Genomic DNA, 1110 nt, shown 5'->3' with positions numbered 1-1110 from the left:
GGGGGGTCAGAAAGGGAAACACCCAGTGGATGGAGCCGAAGGGTGTGACAAAAGAAAACGGCAGCGAGGTAACACGCACGACGAGGTTGGCAAACTTGGGGACCTTAGACTGAGGAGCGAGAGATGGGCAACGCCGGCTGTCAGACACCGACAAAAACATGGGTTATGCCAGCAAGGAGGGCCGCAGCGGAGCACAGGGGAAGAGGGGAGGAAAGAAGAAGCCCGGCAAGCATATGTACCAGATTGTTGTCGATGAACTTCAGGATCAGAGACTGGGAGATCATCTTGCAGACGCGACCGTCGGGGCCAAGCTGCGCCAGACGCCGAGAGGAAGCATTCCCGAGGATGCACGCAGCCTCCAGCAGAGGCGCATCCGCCGGCAGGGAGCGGAAGGGGTTGCGCCGGGCGAGGTCTGCGCAAAAGGGAAACAACAAAAGCAAGGGAGTGTCAGGAGCCATGCGGGGGAGGTCAGTACCATTGAAGCCGAACACATATGCCGGGCAGTGAGGGAGGAAGGCAAGGGAGGAAAGGCAAGTTGGTAAAGTGCGATTGTGAGACCACCACCACCACCCCCACCACTTCGCCCCGCCCCGTCCCGCCCCGTCCCGCCCCGGAGAGGTCGCGGAGAGCACCAGGGACGACACCCGCGAGGTGCGCACTCGGGAGGTCGAAGACAGGGTTCGCCGCCGGGGCCGGAGAGGACGCACAAGCGACGGAGACCGAGCTCTGAGCCAGATGGCCGCCCTGGGTGGCGGTGGAGCTGGAGAAGCCCGACTTGCCGGCGGCCGCAATCAGACGATCAATGGAGGTCGAGGGCTGGGCCGGCATGACACCCGGGCACGAGCCGCCGGAGGCCAGACGCGCGGCCTGCAGGTCCTCCTCGGTGGCGAACACCGCAAAGGCAATCAGGTCACGGGTGTCCAGGAAGCCGATGTACGTCCCGGCGGCCGGGTCGAACACCGGGACCGAGAGGATGTTATGCTGCGAGAGGACGGTGAAGGCCTCCTCCAGGGTGGCAGTCGACTGGACCTCGATGATGCCGTTGGCCGGGGCCGGCAGCTCGCCGATCTGAATGAAGGGAGCGGGGGCAGAGGGCAAATGGAGGTACAG

At 64.2% G+C, this 1110-nt stretch overlaps 1 protein-coding gene across 1 annotated transcript in view; it reads right to left on the bottom strand.

Annotated features, from left to right (window-relative positions):
- The window catches only part of H696_04858 (hypothetical protein), a gene marked incomplete at both ends in the record, with an annotated part of 2084 nt that overhangs the window by 676 nt on the left and 298 nt on the right, over positions 1–1110 (bottom strand). The window contains 3 exons of the mRNA XM_009498722.1: positions 80–109; positions 240–412; positions 660–1068. Coding sequence (XP_009496997.1) covers positions 80–109; positions 240–412; positions 660–1068 — 612 coding nt within the window. The remainder of the gene's footprint in view (positions 1–79; positions 110–239; positions 413–659; positions 1069–1110) is intronic.

The sequence above is a fragment of the Fonticula alba genome, assembly GCF_000388065.1.
Source record: "Fonticula alba strain ATCC 38817 unplaced genomic scaffold supercont2.8, whole genome shotgun sequence".
In the NCBI taxonomy this organism is placed as follows: Eukaryota; order Rotosphaerida; family Fonticulaceae; genus Fonticula; species Fonticula alba.
The sequence above is the reverse complement of the archived record's forward strand: the minus strand, read 5'-3'. Positions and strand labels throughout refer to the sequence as shown.